The sequence below is a fragment of the Nannobrachium achirus genome (genome assembly GCF_963921795.1).
Source record: "Nannobrachium achirus genome assembly, chromosome: 15".
Classification (NCBI taxonomy): domain Eukaryota; kingdom Metazoa; phylum Chordata; class Actinopteri; order Myctophiformes; family Myctophidae; genus Nannobrachium; species Nannobrachium achirus.
The window spans coordinates 52,115,407-52,134,037 of NC_137822.1; the positions used below are offsets into that span (position 1 = coordinate 52,115,407).

An 18,631-nucleotide genomic window follows, 5' to 3' on the forward strand; every position below is an offset into this window, starting at 1 on the left:
GAAGTGGTCATGTACAGCATATCCTCTGTTAAGGTCCAATGATGATAAGTGGGAGACACAGTTTATGACATAAATGCCATCTATTCAAGGGTCATTGATTGTACTTCTGTCCAGTGACCGTGATGTTCACGTGGAGGATGTCCTCACTTATGAGCTGGCACCACTCCCGACTGCCATGTTCAATGAGGATGAATTATGGGAATTGGTAGTGAGGGGTAGATAAATTTGAAAGCAATATTATGTTTTGTGGAAATTGATCCTTAGTGACAGCATGTACAGGAGGAACAGGATGGGGCCAAGGATAGAACCTTGGGGGACCCCAGAGGTGAGTGAGGGCAGAGGGAGATGACCGAAAAACTGAAACCAGACTAGGGCAACCCCCCCTCCATTCCGACATGCTGCCATTCCGACATTGACTTCTAATTGTCTGAGTGGCGACACTTCCATAGAGGTTAGGGTTAGATACAAGGTTAGTGTCGGAAATTGGGGGGATGTACCCTATATGCCTACATGATGCTTTTTGATTGATTGATTGATTGATTGATTGATTATTTTATTAGACAGAAATGGAGAACAGTACAAGTATAGTCAATACAACTGAAACGTAGTACAGTACAAGTACAGTTAAATACACTGCCTAAAAGGAACATCCCAAACTAGAAATACTGTTCCTTCGAAACAGTGTGGGCTCGCTTCCAACCCAACAAATAGGATACTTTAAGGTACTGTAAGGTACAGTACCTTACAGTATTGTACTGTACCTTACTATACTGTACTGCACCTTACTGTACTGTACTGTACTGTACTGTACTGCACTGTACTGTACTGTACTGTACTGTACTGTACTGTACTTTACTGTACTATACTGTACCTTACTGTACTGTACTGTACCTTACTGTACTATACTATACTGTACTCTACTGTACCGTACTGTACCTTACTGTACTGTACTCTACTGTACCTTACTATACTGTACTTTACTGTACTCCACTGTACTTTATTGTACTTTACTGTACTTTATTGTACTTTACTGTACTCTACTGTACTTTACTGTACTCTACTGTACCTTACTGTATTGTTTTGTACTTTACTGTACCTTACTGTACTTTACTGTACTCTACTGTAACTTACTGTACTTCACTGTACTCTACTGTAACTTACTGTACTTTACTGTACTCTACTGTACTGTACCTTACTGTACTTTACTGTACTCTACTGTACCTTACTGTACTGTACCTTACTGTACTGTACTTTACTGTACTCTACTGTAACTTTCTGTACTGTACTGTACTGGACTGTACCTTACTGTACTATACTATACTGTACTCTACTGTACCGTACTGTACCTTACTGTACTGTACTCTACTGTACCTTACTATACTGTATTTTACTGTACTCTACTGTACTTTACTGTACTCTACTGTACTTTACTGTACTCCACTGTACCTTACTGTACTTTATTGTACTTTACTGTACTTTATTGTACTTTACTGTACCTTACTGTACTTTACTGTACTCTACTGAACCTTACTGTACTTTTACTGTACTCTACTGAACCTTACTGTACATATTCTATGTGTTCTAGAGGTGTATATTGAGTGCATATACTGTAGGTTAACAATCCCAGATCACATCTGTCCTCCGCTATGTCTATAACCAAGGCATTCTTCTATGTGGCCACTCCAGACTGAGGAGTGGAGCATGACTTTTATTGTGTTTGTGGATCTGATTTGAAAATGCATTGGTTGTGATATCTCCCTGAAAACCAACAACAACCACTAATACGGCTGATTGTCCCTGCGGGTTCTAGGATATATACTGTAAATCCCATTGCCCGGGATCCTAAAACCTTATTCTTTTTAAGTAAAATTTCTAAAACACTACAAAACATGTCTCAAAGACAAATACAAGCAAACGTCTCCACAGTAACACAGTAACAGTTGTTTGTGTGTGTGTGTGTGTGTGTGTGTGTGTGTGTGTGTGTGTGTGTGTGTGTGTGTGTGTGTGTGTGTGTGTGTGTGTGTGTGAGTGCGTGCGTGCGTGCGTGCGTGCGTGCGTGCGTGCGTGCGTGCGTGCGTGCGTGTGCACATTGTAGATCAACTTCATAGCATTATTAAGTTGTCCATCTATGTTTTTTATTAATAATACAATCTGCAAAGTAACAAGTAACTGAGGCTGTCAAATGCTGTATTTATAGTAGAGTATATGTAACAAAAATGGAAAGTAGAGTAAAAGTACCTCAAAATTGTACTGTAGGTACAAGTACTTGAGTAAATGTACTTGCTTACTTTGCAGCACCACTAGCCTTACATTAAGACGCTTTCTGCCGAGACTTTCGCATTGTCACTGCAGGGCCGTCTTATGTAAGGCTACAGCACCACAGAACAGCCAATGACAGACAGGCCTTTAATCACAGCTGTGTCAATCAGTAGAGTGGAGAGGGACATTTATTTATAGTTTTAACTATAACTATAGTTTTATACATCACACAGCTTAGACATTTGGATCAAATCAGAGAGCAGACCTGTGTGAACGCATTGATATAAATAGCATATCTGAAGTGTGAATATTGCAGCCACAGCGCCTTAACATAAACATGGGTCTATTATCCTTCTCTCCACCCTGTCCCCACTCACTACACCCATTGGAAATGCATTGGGTGCTTAAAGTTAAACATTTTTATTTTTTATATTTATACTACAAAACATTTCAAAACCAAAAATACAAGCACACATGTCCTCAGTAAGCTGAACACATACAAATTTGAATGGTGTTGAAAGGTGTAAGCGTTTAAGAGATGAATCGCGCCAAAGTTTTGAGGAGATACTGACTAGTATAGTATATAAATAAACAAATAAATAATGAAGATAACATACGTGTGCTCGCCTTCCAGGCGAGCCCACAATAAGACCTTTAAAGCTATACTGTGTAAGTTGCTCAACTAGTGGTCAGTAGCAGTAGAGCAAACCGCGGTCACGTCTGCTTTTTTCGGCCGTTTTTCGCCGCGGACCAGGCTTTCAGACCACCGCGTCCGCCTCGCCTCGCCGAGACCTATCCATAGAGGTCTTTCGTGTCCCTCTACGAGCCTCGGTTGGGGAGTTACATGCTAGACTCCTAGCCCAGTGTAAACACTGCAGTGTACTTCCTGAAGAGCTCAGCAGTGTATGATCTGGGCTTTTTTTTTTTTTTACTTTGTTTTTATTCAAGACTGCACATCAACAATATATATAGATCAATCATGCAAAATAATATAAAATAAAATAAAACAAAAAGCAAACAAGGGGTTACTGGGGTTCACATTTACATTATCAAAGTTGCAGTTCTCCTCTTTTGAATTTATACATCAACCATTTATCCCATCTTTTGTTAAACAGATCTTCTTTTATCCTCAGTTTGTGTGTTAACTGTTCCATGTCCTGAATATTGTCCATTATCGTCCTCCATTGCTCATAGTCCGGGGCTTCAGTGTTAAGCCAGTTCCTGGTAATTGCCTTTTTCGCAGCAACTAGAAGGATCTTGGTTAAATAATGGTCCTCTGTGAGTACAGATTCCTCCATGTGACCCATATAGAGTACCAAACATGAATTAGGTATATTATAACCCAGAACCTAACAGTTGAGTGTACGACTTCCCAGAAGGGCTGAATATTTTTACAGGACCAAAATATATGGGAGTGATTTGAATCGTTTTGATCACATTTCCTCCAACAGATCTGCTGAGTTTTCATTTGTTTACTTTTAATTTGGGGTGTGATAAAATACCGAATTAAATTTTTCCAAGCGAACTCTCTCCATCCTAATGATTGAGTTGTTGTTTGTTGTGTTCGCCACATATCATTCCAAACCTCCTCTGAGATGTCCTCACCCAACTCTTTTTCCCATTTATTTTTGACATAAATTGTTGAATCTCCTCTGGAACCCATTAAGCATGAATATATTAATGAAATTGTCCTGGGTATGAGTTCACCATATGCTCTTGTTATCATTTTTATTATAGGATGAATTTCCATTTCCTTCTTTTTAATGTCTTTATCATAATAATCTCTCAGTTGAAGGTATCTAAATAAATCCTTATTAACCAAATTATATTTGTTTTTAATTTCTTCGAAACTCTTCATCTCTCCTTTTTCTATTAATAAACACATGGCAGTCACACCCATTCGATTCCACTGCCTAAACGTTGGATCCATCTTCCCTGGTTTAAACTCTTGATCAAATGCAATCCATTTCAACAAACCAAGCTCTTTACCCAATTTCAACTTTTTAACAGTTGAGTACCAGATATTCAGAGTGTAGGTTGTTATTGGGTCGATTTCATTTTTAAGGTTTACTGGGACTTCTTTTCCTCCTATAAGTGTCTGTATCGGGAATGCAAACCCAGGTGCTTCTATATCCTTCCATCGAGCAACATAGTCATCACTACACCAGTACAGAAGTGGGCGCAATTGAGCTGCATGATAATATTCTTTTAAATTAGGGAGCGCCAGACCTCCTTTTTCTTTAGTTAGCTGCAATGTACAGTATCTTATTCGTGGCCGTTTTTATGATCTGGGCTTTGATTGGCCGGTAGGGAGACACGTGTACAGAATGATGCATATGACGTAATTTTGCCGGGAAAAACAGCCCCGGTCACGGCCACCAGGGCTCAGTAGAACACATATATAGAAAAGGCTTTGGGAGCTGAAATTAACAGAGTGGGGGTTCTAAAACTTTAGCGATTTAATAGTTAGGACAATTTTAAGACATGTTTTATAAAAAAAGTTACATAGTATAACTTTAACGGTCTTTTTTACATTGAAAGCCCTCTGTATTTAATTCATGGACATAATAAATAGCAAGCAAAGAGAAAAACAAACAAAAAACACTATAGGCCTATGTACAGGATCGGGAAAACAAGGGGGCTAAGGTAAGGGGGGGGGGGGGTGCTCATTTCTCGCCTGTCTATGGGAGAAGTGATAACTACCTCCTTCTCTGGCCTCCTGAAAGGTGAGTTTTCAGGGCAGTTTTGAAGGATGCCAGCGTGCTACATGTTTCAAGGGAGGTATAGTCAAGGAATTCCACACCTGGGTGGCAGTGTTGTAGAAGGAGAATTTAGAGAGAGGGCGAGTGCCAAAGTCTATCCGTAAATTCAGACGGCCGGTGCTATATTCGGCCGTCCGGCCGGTAAATTCGGCCGGCCGGCCGGTACATTAGGCCTGCCGGCCGGTACATTAGGCCGGCCGGCCGGTATATTAAGCCGGCCTAAAACAATGCAATTTAATTTTAATTTTAGGTGTAAACATCCTCATACATCATTGATTAAAATTAAATAAATGTATGGATTCATTGGATTCATTGATATACAAATTTTAAGATATGTTGTTTTTTCAGGTTGGTATGTCTGGGAAGAAATGCCTGTTACAGACATCTGGATCTAAAGGCATAGCATAACGCCATCTCTTCACAGCTGGGAGTCAAAGTCTTACATGCCACTGTGACAAGAATCAATGCTACATATGGACAATCAGCCTCTGTTTCAAGTCACAAAACATGTTATAGTTCATATACCTCCATGTCCAGAAATGTGACAAAACCTTCCTGACTCCAGTGAGCCAGGAAAGCGGAGTATTCGCTCTAAAGTCTCTGCCTTTGATTATTCAAAAAACACTGTCTGTTCTGTGGTCTCATTTGTGAACCTAAAGACCCCACACACCCTGAAAGGTGGAAGCCAGTTAAGCAATGCCAGACTCTAGAGAGAGAAGGTATTCCATCCTTCAAAGATGTCATCTATCCAAATGTGATGAGCGTTGGATGACTGGGCTGAGGTAGTGCAGCTACGGGTGAATGGCATCACCTGCCCTCAGCTGGTACCCAGTAACACACCACGTGCTGGAATGACTTTAGGAAGGTTCCTATTGACTCAAGTGCAAGTGCTAGTTGTAAACGAGTTGATAGCTGCTTAGCTGCGGTCATTAACCACATGTATGCAAACAAGTCACTGACATGGACTGTATCAGAGTTGTACACTTTATATGCGGCTAATTCTGGAGACCTCAGCAGGAGGCAGATGCTACGCAACTTGAGTGATTATTATGATGACACAGTAGTTGTATTAAGCATTGAAGGGTTCCAGACTTGTGTTGCGTTTAGACATCACATTAGTATGTCACTCAAACTAGTGAAACAAGCTGAAACTTCCAATGATGATATCACCAACCTTGTTAGGAGAGTGCAGGCGGCAGCTTCCGACACGACAAGGTTGTGCAAGACACCAGTCCAACCCTACTCAAGCTTGTCTCCAGTCTCGTGACCAAGGAAGGAAAAGTGACAAATCCATCACTTTCACTCGCTCAATGCATCCAGATGCACATCAGTAGGAGCTGGAATCAGACAACTTTGGGGCTTGCTGTAAAACTCCACCATAAGCATGATAGCTCAGAGTTGATTCAGAACCTAAAAGAGCATGGCATTGTGACTACCTATGATGACGTTCTACGGTTCCGGAAGTCAGCTGCCAACTATGCGTCAGAGGTGCCAAATAAATACCTGCTTGCAGTTGGCCTGGAAAGGCGCATTGGCCCTATCCACAGTTGGGGTGATCATTTTGATCTTGTGGTTCACACCAAATGGTCGCCGTACAACTCATGTCATGGCCACTCAGTTTGTGCAGAATCCAGCAGGCATCCTCTTCACTGGAAGAGCCACTCCTGATGCTGCGGTCATGAAGCTGTGAAACTTTGTCTAGCTGATAGGAGCAGTAGGGGTGTGTCATGAAATGAAAAATTGAGAAATCAGGGTTTGCCCTATGGTTTCAAGTTGTATTATGATATAATAAACCATAATCAAAAGCAAAAAAGTGAGTTTGACTTCATTTACCTACCCCCTTTTTTTGATTGAAAAAATGAATTTTTAGGCGTTTTTGGTAGATTTTGACCATTTCCGCCTAAATCACGTTTTTCTTATTTGTAATTTTTTGGGCAATTTTCATCACCACCATTCAAAACCAAATATTTACAGCAGTTGGAAATGGTCCTTTTAAAAATAAAACCTTTATTTACTTTCCAATAAAGCCTTTAATTTTCTGACCTGCAAAGACGACAGCAAACCAGTTGCTACCAGCCATCACAACTGATTGAGAGTACACTCTGTACGCTGGACTGGTTTCTCACCTTTCACAACCTGTTATTTGAATTAAATTCAGGCAACTCACATTAGGATGGGTCCCAAGACCAGGCATGAGGCTGGGACTAGCCTTGCTGATGTGACAGGTCGAGGAGAACCCATGGCACAGACCGAGCTACCTACCCTCCGGGGCGTCCTGAGGCACGGCATCTACCTGCAGGAGAAGAAGCTGTTGGAGGAAGGGGTGGATAGGAGGAACTGCAGCATCAAGCAGCTGAGTATGGATGTCACGATGGAGGTGGTGAGCTGTTGGCAGAGGGCCAATGCTCAGTTCAGTCTAAGATGAATGTTCGAGAATTCAATCCGGAGACCAAGAAGTTCTACACATCCACCCAGAAGAAGGATATCTACACCATGACTGACGCTGATGGCCGCTTTCTCGACCACTTCATCAAGGAGAAGGTTCCTGACGACGCCACCATATCATCATCACAGGCACTTGCTCTCCAAGTCTTTGAGTGGTGCACGGAGTACGGAGTCTCTTGACACCCTAGAGTTCATTGCTGGAGACAGCACCAACAGTAACACCGGGTACAAGGGTGGGATGTTCCACTTCCTGGAGGAATACCTGGACAGAAGACTGTTCTGGATTGTGTGCCAGCTGCACACTAACGAGCTGAAGCTGAGGAGGCTGATCACTCAGAGAGATGGGAAGACCAGCAGCAAGGATGGGTGGGAGGGAGAGCTGGGGAAGTTGCTGCCGACTGTCAGCTCTCTGGAGAGAACCCTCTACTTCCCGGCAATCCCGGGGAAGACAAGTCTCCCTGATCTTCCTGACAAGGTAGTCAAAGACCTCTCCTCAGACCAGCACTATGGATACAGGATCACAAAGGCTATCACAATAAGTGTCTTTGGACCACTGCTTTACTCACCCCCTGCCCACACAGATACAGTGCTCAGTACCATTTCCTACTTAGACACATCACTCAAGCAACTTGGTATGAGCTACAGTCACACAACATTTGACATGCAGTTGTACATGATCGCTTGTCAGATCAAGTGGATTGATCCGCAGCGATGGTCATCAGTTGTGCTCAGACCTGGGATGATGCACACTCTCATGTCCTTTATCGGCTCAATCATTGAACGAAAGAATTCAATGGGTGTGAAGGAGCTAGCAGCTGTGGAATTTGTAGGCCTGAAGTCCATTTTCAATGGGAAGGCCTGGCCCACAAGCCTTTTCGTATGGCAGGGTCTGCTCTCCTCTACGATTTCTTGGAGAAGGGAGAGAAGACGCGTGAGCAGATAACGGCATTCCTGGAGAAAGCAAAAGAGCACCCCACAGGCCAGCTATGTGGATTGCTTCATCACCCCAAGTCTAATAGCTCACACGTTTTGGTGAGCAGAAAGAGAGGGTGACTGCCTTCAAAGAGATGCTGCCCTATTTCTGGGCTGCTGGTCATCACCATTATGCAAGATGGATCACATGGCATCTGCGTGACATGCAGAATATTCCTGCTGATGCCAAGGGTTACCTAATCGCTGGAAGACATGTGCCGCCATTCAGATGGTGCAGTTGCAGTGAGTGGAGACATGTTTGGTGAGCAGACATGCATCAAACATGGGAAGGGGGTAGGAGGCATGAAGGGCATCTCCACCAACGCTGAGCAGGTCTTTAAGCATCTGCTCCCATCTCTACAAATCATTGGATGAGAGACTCACCATGGAGACTACCACCCTCCACCATATAATAAATGGCAAGGTAGCAGATAGAAATGTGAATGCGCAAGATGCACTGATGATCGGAACGGACATGAGCACACTTTCATGTGCCAATCTCAAATAAGGTGGTGACAATGAAATTCAAGGCAAAACGAGTGAAGGTCAATGGGAAGATCATTTGCGACTTTGAGCCATTGTTTGCTCGGCTGCTGGTGGTGGGTAGCAAGAGAAGAATGGACCCTGCATCCATCATTGATGAGTATGGATGCCTCCGAAAAGGTAACAAGTATGTGATCATCCAGCATATTGGACACAACACAACCACAACCCCCACCCACCAGACATTGTGCTTGTTGATGCAACTCATCTACCACGTGGTTTGGCAATCATCAGGCACCATGGCTCACCTCACAGCTAGCATGGGGCGTCGGCTTAATCGATACACCACTCAAACCTGTGTAATCTTTGACCGGTATTAGCAAGTCTCTGCCAAATACCACGAGAAGGAAAGCTCTACAGTGCACCAACTCTCACTGTCAACTCCTCTACCAATGTGAGACAAAGTGATGAAGAACAAGACAAAAACAAGCGGAGACTGGGCGAGCTCCTGTGCACACACAGCACTGGAGATCCCATTGAGAGGGTCAGCAGAGCAGATAGTATTGTCACTCATGAGGCTGATGTTTCTCTCATCTCATACATGATGGATGCACTCAGGCGAGGAGCTACAACTGTCTGAATTCTCAGCAACGACACTGATGTGTTTGTGCAGGTGGACATCTAATGTGACCTGCAGATTAGAGCTGGGATACCCAACCGAAAACCCGTGGGGCCCGACAAGCCCAACGGGCTCGGGGCGGACGTATTTTCATAATTAATCGGCGGACGTCGATTCGGGTCGGACATATTTTTGATATAGCCTCTGCCTACCTATGACATCATGCGATCATGAACTCTCTCTCTGTTGATGCAACGCAGCATATAACTCCTGTGTGTGGCACTGTGTGTGTGTGTGTGTGTGTGTGTGTGTGTGTGTGTGTGTGTGTGTGTGTGTGTGTGTGTGCTGCTCACGCTAATGCTGCAGCCACGGAGACATAACTCTGAGCATGGAAAAAAGTCCCACGCTGAGGTAAACGCGTTGTTGTGGTTTGATTGGAAGTGGCGTGCTGCTGAATGGAGCTCCTAGCTACTGTAATTGCATTGGATGTTTATTCTTTGGCGCTGTTGTGTGCAGTCGCAGTGCACTGTGCCAGCCTCGTCCATCGGTCCGTTCAACACATCACATCACTAAATCCTGCCTTTTTATACTTCAACACATGTTGCGTGCAAAAAGTGACTGATCTACAAGCTCACAACGCCTCGCATCCGCAACGCGCTGTGAGCTTGTAGATCTGCTATTTTCCAGGCGCAGAAACGTACAGAATGAGTGTTCAGCGATCACTGCAGTCAGACGTCCAGCGCAGCGCACGTTATTTGTATTATTTAATAATCGACGCAGCCTACTATTTAAACACTTTCAAAAGCCACAGTGTGGCTTAATACACATTAAGGGTAACAAGCAGGCACGCTCGCTGCATGCACTGCACAGACATTGGAACAAGTTTGCTAGTGAGTGTAAATCAGTGGCTTCCTCAAAGAAAAGGAAATGAGGGGGAAAAAGCAGTGAAAATTAAGGGTCGGATGCATTTTAATGATTAATACTCGGACGTCGATTCGGGGCGGACAAAAATCTGTCGGACACGTTTCGGAACGGACAGAAAAAAATGGGCCCGATCCCAGCTCTACTGCAGATGGAGAAATGGGATCACTGTTCTCAACATCAATGCAACTGTAGAGAATATGGGTAAGCAGTGTCGCTCTATCCTGGCAATACATGGATGAGACTGGATAAGAACTCTCTTCAGGCTAAACCTTGATCACAGCATGTAGTCGGGGACCCAGTCCCCAAAATGGGAGGGGACCTGTGATTTTCTGCCATACTTTTTATTTCTGTTTTATCTATTAGTTTGGTCATTAAGGTCCACAGAATGACAGGCCTGCTCTGCCAGAAACATTGCGAAAAAAAGTTATGGCCATTTGTATATTCACTGTCCCATCGACTCCAATACACTGTGACTACACAGGAAAAGAAAAATATTAAAAAAAGAAAAAAATCTGCTTTAAGTAGCACGTGAGGGGTCAAACTGGGGTGTTTTCATGATTCTGAATCCATTGCAAGCCTTTATTTTGCATGAAAAACATTCCTTGGGCTACATTTCGACCCCAGAAAATGGTGAAAGTTGATGAGTCATAAAAAAAAAGTAAAAAAAAGGTGATGATTCATCACCTTTCACAATTTTCTGGGTCTGAATTTTTGCCCAAGGAATGTTTTTCATGCAAAGCAAATGCTTGCAATGGATTTTTTAAACTTTTTTTTGATGACTCATCACTTTTCACCATTTTCTGGGGTCGAAATGTAGCCCAAGGAATGTTTTTCATGCAAAACAAATGCTTGCAATGGATTCAGAATCATTAAGAACCCCCAGTTTGACCCCTCACATGTTACTTAAAGTAGATATTTTTCTTTTTTTAATATTTTTCTTTTCCTCTGTAGTCACAGTGTATTGGAGTCAATGGGACAGTGAATATACAAATGGCCATAACTTTTTTTCGCGATGTTTCCGGCAGAGCAGGCCTCTCATTCTGTGGACCTTAATGACCAACCTAATAGATAAAACTGAAATAAAAAGTACGGCAGAAAATCACAGGTACCCCTCTTTTCTTTGAGCTTTTGGCCATGTGTATCCTCGACTAATGGATGTTATCTGTGTTCCTGCCACCCCCAACTAACCTGTCTTTCCTTGCAGCCTCCCCTTAAATAGCGAGCGGATCCTACCACAGGAAACAGCACCAATTAGTAAAAATATTTCAAATACTTCCATATAAATACTTCCATAACAGCTAAGAGTAACCTAAACATGCACAATGATGCGTCACAATTAAACTATTGTGGTGAACTTCAACTTAATGACATTTGAACAAAGGACCTGAACACACACAAAGCATAGTGACACCCCTCTCCTCCACAGCACTTGGCACCTTCCTATTAATCAAGGATTGCCACCAGGAGGTGGATTGCAGGAGAGACAAGCAAACAAGCAGTGCATATGTCACGGTTTGTTAGAGAAACAGGACGGTCGAGAAACGGAGCACTCGGTGTGCAGCACGGGGCGGAACAAGCGGTCGCCCACAGCAACATCCTCCAGGCGGAGCCGCGCCCGCTCGATTGTCCACGACATTGCAAGCGGCGCGCAGGCCAGCGGACCTTGGTCCTGCTCTTCGACCCCGAGCACCGCAGGTGCGAGTGGCCGCGAAGAGCGGGCCGCGAGTTACGAAGCCGTGGTGAATGCAATAGTTATATTTATGCCCAGGCCGTAAGGCCTGGGCAAGCCCACGATAAACACCCTGTCCAAGTGACTACAATGGAGCTAATGGCTAAGCTAGGCTAGGCTAGGCTAGGCTAGGCTAGTAAATACAGTCGCAAACGAGTGACGTCAGCGCCTTCACTAGTGAATGCGAGTGAATGGCTGTCGTCGCCACCTGGTGGTGATTAGTGTGTGGTGAACGACAAAACAAGCGCTCTTACAATGAACGTCCTGCGTTACCCAAACATCCTGTAACACATATACTGTTCAATACTACAAGTTTAAAACCATTAGTCCTTGCATATTATAGAAAGCAGTCAGTTGTGTGTGTATAGGGCACGGGCACGGCTGCCCCATGACATTTATTATTCATTATTTATTATTTTTCCTAAAAAAAGGCAACAAATTAAATTTAAAGGATTAGAGAGACCACCAGGATTGTACCGTGCCAGAGTCCTCATCCATGACAGGGGGACATGTCTCCTTTCCGACAGTGACTTCTTATTGTCGGAGTGGCAACACTTCCATAGAGGTTAATGTTAGGGTTAGGGTAAGAGATAGGGTTAGTGTCGGAATGGAGACATGTCGGATTGTCATATGGATTTAAATGTACTTATTCATCTAAATACATTTTAAATGCACATGTTCCGTGTGGATAAAAGTGTTCATAAATATTCAATGTATTTCAGTTATTTCAAATAAATACTGTAAGTAATATGTTATCCAATGGATTCAGTGTCCAATAAATCAAACCAAAATTCACCAAAATTACCCCACCAGGATATTAAATGTGGCTATTTGCCATTTTGAAATTTGAAAGATTTTTTTCAGAAGAAGTCAAAATACAGTTTCATTCTACACAATTTCGGAAACCTCCGGTTCGTTTCCCAAGCGGCTGCTCCAAGAAAAGAAAAACACATGCAGTAATCCTGGCTCCGCTGTCTCTATACTGCCTCAGCCTGGTCAGCCAGGGCACCTGATGGAGGGGAAAAGAACTGGTCGTAATAACATGTTCCTTCCACAGGCTAATGTATGTCCCGCCGGGGAAACTCCTTCCTCTCAGGTGATACGAAGCAGCTTGGACTCCTGCATGCATTGAAGAAAGCATGAATGCAGTCCCCAGGCTGGCAGAGGGAGAGTAGCTCCCAGAATTACACTTAGCAATTGGCAATATGTGAAAAAAATGGGTTACAAATTGTAGGATTAAACAAATATATATTAAAGAAAATTTACAAAATATTACTCTCTATTTTTTGCCCAAACAGATCACTATCAATTCTCCAGCTGTTGTCATCCTGTGAGACCTCCCCACTCCAGCCATCATGGAGGCATTTCACATCAGCTCTCCTGTGCTGTTCATCTCCCCAAGAACCGTCAACTACAGCCTTGAAGTGCAGACTGTGTACGAGGGCTGCAAACACATGCCAGAAGCCTTCTTCTGGTACCTGAGCCTGCAGGCCATTAACATGGTGCTAGGTATGAATGGTGGACAGTAACTAAGTACATTTACTTGAGTACTGTTCTCAAGTAGGCTTTGTGTGTCCCCCATGTCCATAATATGGTCATTTCAGTCCAGAATGAACAGGTTCTATCTGTCCGTAAATGTGTGTCCCATGTGTTTCCCCCATGTCCATATATGGTCATTTCAGTCCAGAATGAACAGGTTTTATCTGTCCCGTACGTCCAGAATATGTTTGTAGTGTCCGTCCCGGTATGATGATTGGATGATTAAAAATGTCCAATGAGACCATACTTTGAGGATTGGTCAAGCTTCACATGACAATTCAGCCCTCCAGATAAAACCATTCATTCATTCAGAATTCTGAATTCTTAAGCTCTAGAACACATAGAATAAAGGTTTACCGCTTCACTTCGAACCGAGGTTTGATTTTTTCTATGCTAAAGACTTTAACTGTGCTACATGTCAAATAGAAATACAGTTTAGTTTATTGCACTTTTGACTGAGACTTGAAATATATTAAGAATTAACTACTAAATCCAAATTTTAAAAATTGTAAAAAAAATATAATGTATACAAGCTCACAGCGCTTCCATGTTGTGAGCTTGTAGAGCTGCGTTTTTCACTATTTAATCTGAAGATAGTTGAAAACATCCTTTGTAATTTGTGGTTCTTTCAAATACTGTAGTATTGTACTGGAGTATAAACATTGTCCGCCCCTGCCAGGTCTCCCGGCTAACATCATGGTGCTGTGGCTCATCCGCAAGAACAAGGGGGACTCGTCCACCTCGGACATCTTCATCCAGGGCCTGGCGGTGGTGGACATCATCTTCTGCGTCACCATCCCCCTGGAGATCACCACTCTGGTCTTCCTGACCACCAGCAGCACCTGGTACGTCCTGAGCTTCGTCTACGGCATCAAGGACTCCTCGCCCATCTTCCTCTCCTGCATCTGTCTGGACCGCTACGCGGCCGTGCTGCACCCCATCAAGGTTAGAATAGTTTGGGATTTTTCATTAGTGTGGTTAACACACTGTAGTTCTGGGGAAACTTTCTTTTCACTAGATAAACTTTTCACTAGATAAACGTTTCCGTTGCCATTGGAAATTGATGGAAACCAGATGCAATTCACCCTTTGTCAAGTCCCACCCCATGTCGCTCTGTTACTAGGTGGGACAAAAAAGCCAGGGAAGACTTTTTTTGTCCATTCACTTCCATTATAAAAACATGATTTTTCATAGCCTCATTATTGCTATTTAAAGTACCAAACGAAAAACATCTACGTGATATTAATAAAAAAGGAACAAAAAAGTACAGTAGATACATTGCAAAACAGGGGTTTTCCCCTGAAAATACATGTTTTAATTAGTTTAATCCTCTGAAACAGGCAGAGGGCAGAGAGAGAGAGAGAGAGCAGTGCATCTATAGCCTCGCTCTCAACATAAAATGTTTTTTAATTGTAATTCTGCCCATTTAAAATATATGTACCCGATATCGTTCATGTGAACTAGTTTGTTGAAGCTTATTCATTATAATTATCGAAATCGCTATGACTGCGCAGCGCCGTACTGCGCCGCGGCCGTGCTGCGCATCACCGCACCGCGGTGAAAAAATGAAAGGACTTTGTCCCACTGCATAACTCCGCCCCCGGTAGCAAACGTGAATGATTTTTCTTGTTGGCCAGTCAGGGACCAATCAGAAGGCTGACAAAGGGTGAATTGGAAATTGAAGGAAAAACTTTTGAGGAGTGGTGCTAGCTAGCTCGAGTATTGGTTGAGCTTCATATGACAGTTAACTTGCTACAGAATATAGTCATCTCCATGTATGTACGCATACACATAAAGTAACTGACGTCACGGATAGAATGGCCCATACAAGGAGATATGCACTGGTGATGCCAGTGGTGATGTCACTGGCATCGGCAGTGGGGATGCCAGTGTTGAGCGCACCTCATGGCAGGCACAAGTAGGCCATACTTGTGCACAAGGCACCTTGACAGAGTGCAGTTCTTGTTAGTTTTGTATCCACGAGTTTCCTACGCCCCATAGTGCATTGCGCAAACGTTTGCATCGATCTTCCGGCGCCGATTTACAAGCTCACAACGGGTTGCATCTGCGTCGCGACGTGAGCTTGTATGTCTGCTGTTAAACCCGGAAGTTTGGTCCTGATAGTCTCCAGTAAACTCCCGCGGAAACTTGTGGATACACACAATACAGTTTCAGTTAGTTATCTTTTTTGAAGCGGTGAAAGCCGCTTCCAAGGAGTGGCTTTGTCTGTCCCTTACATGTTTTTTTGAGGATTCCCATAGATTCTCAAGGAGTGGCTTTGTCATGTCATGTCATGTCATGTCATGTCATGTCATGTCATGTCATGTCATGTCATGTCCCGTACATGTCCTGTGCATGCAGAATTGAGGATTGGTCAAGCTTCACATGACAATTTGGCCCTCCAGACAAAAATCATTCATTCATTCATTCAGAATTCATAAAAATATAGAACTAAAGCACATAGAAAGTATAGATCTAGAACACAGAATGTATAGATCTAGAACACAGAATGTATAGATCTAGAACACAGATTTCATAGCTCTAGAACACATGAACCAGTGGTGAAAGTGAGCCGGAACGGCCGGAACCCCCGTTCCGTTAAAACATTCGGGGCCGGAACGGCGTTCCGTTAAGAAGAGGAGAAGCCAGCTGTCAAAATCCCATGTTAAATAGCCAGCCACAAACGCACGTCCAGGAAGAAAACAATAGCCTATACTAAAGTCAGATTAACATACAGTACACAAGTGTTACTAGTTATATTTTCTGATAAAGTGCTTCTAAATTATTCCCGTGGGTTTGTGTAGGTCAGTGTGATCCAGTCTGTTTGCGTTTCAGTGTTTGTTTGACACGGAGCGAGTGGGACGTTCGCGAACGAATCGAGTCTTTTGAACGGCTCTTTGAAATGAACGATAGGATTCGGTTCACAGTAGGGAGCCGTTCCTTTCTAATGAACAGTGGTGGGAAAATTACTCAATTTCTTTAGAAATATCAATACTGCAATCAAGGAGAAGTTTGGAATGTTAATGTACTTGAGTAGTAAAAGTATCAAAATGTAGGCCTACGTCTTTTGAACGGCTCTTTGAAAGGAACGGATCCCAGAGATCCGGCTCACTTCAAAGAGCCATAAATCCCATCTCTAGTGTCTGTGCCTGCATGCGGCAATAAATGCAGAATAGACCAAAATGATTCAATTCTGCATCTGGAAATGGGAGATGTAGTGGAGTAGAATTAAAAGTATTGGAAATACTCCAGTAAAGTAGGCTAGGCTATACTTAAAACCTGTACTTAAATACAGTACTTTAGTAAATGTAGGTCTACTTAGTTACTTTAGATAACTGGTTATAATAATATTAATAATAATATATATAATAATATAATAAATATAATAATAATATATATATAGGTCTATATATGCTTACCCTTCTGTATGGAACAATGAACAATATGAAGAGGCTTATTATAGAAGGGCAGCAGGTGGGCCTCCCAAAATGCAGTTTTCTATGCATTTCAGGGGTTTTGGGGGATTAGAGCCTCCCAATTTATGACAGTTCCGGCAAGAATTTCAAACCACTTTCACCACTGACATGAACACATAGAATAAAAATTCACCGCTTCACTTCGAACCGAGGTTTGATTTTGTATTATCATCAGTTTTTATTTAGTTCAGTTTTCAATCTGAGCTTTCGTTATTTCGTTCGTTTTTGTTAACTATAACAACCTTGTTCCCCCCCATCAAGTTCAACGAGCTGAAGGACCGCCAGCACAGGTCCGTCCTGGTCAGCGCGGTGTGGATCATCACGCTGTCCTACGCCGCCGCCAAGTGCGTGGGGACCATCGTCAACTTCGAGACCTACGTCTACTCCGCCATGCTGCTGGCCGTGTTCGCCTTCATGGTGTTCTGCAACATCGCCATCCTCCGGGCGCTCCGGCAGTCCGGGCCGGGCCGCGACGACATGCATCCCGTCAAGAAGAGGGCCTTCAACATGGTCATCCTCATCCTGGCCATCATAGTCTGCCACTACTTTCCGCTCGTGGCGCTGTTGCCCTTCAAGAGCTATTTCTCCCCCGACGTGCACGAGTGCTACGTCCGTTACTTTGCGTTTGGCTTGATGGACATCAGCAGCAGCATCCAGCCCGTGCTTTATCTGTCCAAAGGGGGCTTTGGCCTGTGTTGCAAAAGTAACACTGAGCAACAAAGCTAAATTGGTTGTGGAGGTTAAATCCACTGCATATTTGCTACTACAGTACTACTACTTATATATATATATATATATATATATATATATATATATATATATATTTTTTTTTTTTTTTTTTTTTTTTTTTTTTTTTGCGTCAAAACAGCTATACAATTTTTCAATCCTTTCAGTCTTTTTCCAAGTATATATGAAAGAGACCAGATGGTCTAAATGTCGTATCTGGTGTTTTATTGCAAATAAGAAACTTGGAGCATACAAAAAGTGAGTTGCGAGCCCCCGCTTTGTTTTCATGATTCTGTTTGGCTCAGCACCAAGAAATGGAGGATGTGCGTTATTGCTACATAAATCTGCATGGCTGGTTAAACAGTTGTTGGGTTGGAACATTGATGAACTAGCGTTCTAGCGTTAGGCAATACACTCTTGTCAGATCAATAGCAGAATACTGACTATAAGATTTAAAGATGAATCAAGCACTATGATTTTGTTGGGTGTTGTCTAATAAGAAATCCATTCCAGGATGTTTTCCCCCTCATATCATTTAAAAAACAATGTATATTACAGATGTTGGTAACATGCTACAGTACTCCTTTCTAACAACAATGGCATTGTACATACTTGTAAATTGAATATTATATACTACTGTATGAAGAATATTGTAGATGTTGTTTTAAAAATGTTGTTAAATTGACTAAAATTGACT

The 18,631-nt window shown here is 42.8% G+C and overlaps 1 protein-coding gene across 1 annotated transcript; it reads left to right on the forward strand.

Moving 5' to 3' along the window:
* Positions 1–7,704: 7,704 nt before the first annotated feature.
* Positions 7,705–17,934, forward strand: LOC308299931 (G-protein coupled receptor 35-like; the record flags this gene model as incomplete). The annotated part of the gene is made up of 5 exons (XM_080743708.1): positions 7,705–7,941; positions 8,948–9,101; positions 13,544–13,702; positions 14,412–14,677; positions 17,470–17,934. The coding sequence occupies 5 exons, from the start codon at positions 7,705–7,707 to the stop codon at positions 17,932–17,934; spliced, it is 1,281 nt and encodes a 426-aa protein (XP_080599834.1).
* Between the last annotated feature and the right edge of the window lie 697 nt (positions 17,935–18,631).